The 2,063-nt window shown below is 42.8% G+C and overlaps 1 protein-coding gene across 1 annotated transcript in view; it reads right to left on the minus strand.

Annotated features, from left to right (window-relative positions):
* The window catches only part of pik3r3b (phosphoinositide-3-kinase, regulatory subunit 3b (gamma)), a 183,819-nt gene that overhangs the window by 1,283 nt on the left and 180,473 nt on the right, over window positions 1-2,063 (minus strand). Inside the window, exons 9-11 of the mRNA XM_034882136.1 lie at window positions 1,819-1,944; window positions 1,388-1,707; window positions 37-111 (exon numbers count right to left, since the gene is read on the minus strand). Of these exons, the coding sequence (XP_034738027.1) occupies window positions 37-111; window positions 1,388-1,707; window positions 1,819-1,944 (521 nt within the window). The remainder of the gene's footprint in view (window positions 1-36; window positions 112-1,387; window positions 1,708-1,818; window positions 1,945-2,063) is intronic.

Raw genomic sequence — 2,063 nt, forward strand, 5'->3', positions numbered from 1 at the left:
AGACAGGATGAAAAACTCCAAAACAAGGAGACTCACTCGTCAGGGTTCTCGTTCTTGATCCCCAGCCAGTCGTTAATTCGTTTCTGACGAACTCCTTTGTGATTGAGCCAGCTAAGAGAGAGAGAGAGAGAGAGAGAACCGTAAATACCACAGTACTAGAAATCAGTTTAACCCTCCTGGTGTCCTCGGGTCCAATTTAATGCCTTTAAAAAAAGTGAAATCTGAAATATTGGGTTTCTTTTTTACCAAATTACCACAAAAAATAGATTGGATTCCTTACAACGCTCTTTGCAAATACAACTGATCCCTTTCAGTACTCCGATCTTAACTATTAGTCAAAATAATTCATAATTTCTGCTTTTTCAGCTCAAATATTAGGTATAATTCTATATAAAATAAGGGTTATTGACCATAAATTCCAAAAAGTACACGGTGTAAAACTAGTGGTAGTAAGGTGGGGTTAGTGAAAACTTAAAATAAAGTCTGAAAAAGGGACAAAATGTCAAATCTTTGTCCGTTTTTGAGCCGGGAGGACAACACAAATCAAATTAGGTGAAAAACAACGCTGCAGGCATGTCTGACAGCATCAAAGCCGAGCTCATGAGAGATGGTCCCAGGACCATGGATCATCAATGTATATTTCACTCTCTGTTTAATAAACTGATAATTAAAAATCGCGATCTCGATTCACCCTGTTCACGATTTAATTTTTAAATAACTTTTTTATGCCTTTAATTCTCATTTAAATCAATGAGTTTATAAACATAGACTTGTATTGTCCAAGCCTTGTTTGCACTGTCCATATTTGTCTAGCCCAGCTGATGTCTTGTATAAATGTCTTTGTCCTTATGTAACTGTATTGTTGTTTTAATTGTCTAAACTTGTCTAGTCCGTATCGCCGTCCTGTACAAACATCTGTCCCGACGGGCTGTAACCTTGTTCAAAGTTTTATGTTTCTGCAGAATAGGAACCTGCTGGAAACCAGTTTTCAGCATGTAATGTTACGTTAAACTTTCCTGTTTAATAAATATGAATATGAATGAATGAACAAACTGTGTAAACTAGGTTTTAAAGTGCTCCGAGCGCTGCGATGCTCTCCCTTCTCTCCATTGAAGCATCTATGTCAACAGGCTGGTGGTGATGCGCAATGTGCTACAGGTGCCCAAAAACAAAATCTATGTTTGGTATGGTCAATTAGTGTTTTTGTCATGGTTCATGTGTGCAATGAACCTTACACTTCGTGAGAAAAGGTAAAAAACTGTGGCAGAAAATTGCGATATCAATTCTAAGCTAAAAAACAAAAAAACATTGTGATTCACAATTTCCCCTGAATGGTGCAGGCCTAGCGCCAGGTGTACTAATATCTAATGGCGTCTTCTGTTCTTACACTAGATATTGGTCCCTGATCTTGCGGAGCTGTATGAGGTCGGGCTTCAGGCTGTTCATCTTTTTGTCCGTCTCCCGGTTGTCCATGGCTTGCGTCTTCAGGTCCTGCTCCAGCCGCACCTTGCTGTCGTGGATCTCCCCGAGCCGGGACTTGAGCTTCTCGTAGTTCATCATGATCCTCTCGATCTCCTTGTCGTTGCCCTCGCGGCGGAAACGCTCGATGTAGTCCTTGCTGTAGCGCTCCTGCGTGTGGCACTGCTCCTCGAAGATCTTGATGGTCTCGTTGAAAGCTTCGATGGCCGTCCGCTTCATCTGGATCTCCTGCGGGAGGAGAGGAGCGGTGGGAAGTGAGTGGACAGAACAGAAAACAGCGGTTTTTCCCCCCACCCCCTTTCTGCTAAAACCTTAAACCTTCAGTCACTATGTGTGTACCTGCGAGGTCTTGGTGTATTCTTCGTACAGTCGGTCGTACTCTTTGCTCTTCTCCTGGTACTGATTGTGGTATTCCTGCAGCTTCTTCCCCACGGCGTCAATGTTGTCCTCCTTCACCAGCTGGTCCTGGGGGTTTGAGGACAAGACATGAAAATGCATCAGAGAGTGAGCGGTGCACAGACAGCAAAAAGGGAAAAAGGCTGCGTGCATACGGCGTGAAGACATGAAAGCTTTTGGTAATTAGG

Source organism: Etheostoma cragini, chromosome 9, assembly GCF_013103735.1.
Source record: "Etheostoma cragini isolate CJK2018 chromosome 9, CSU_Ecrag_1.0, whole genome shotgun sequence".
NCBI classification, from domain to species: Eukaryota; Metazoa; Chordata; class Actinopteri; order Perciformes; family Percidae; genus Etheostoma; species Etheostoma cragini.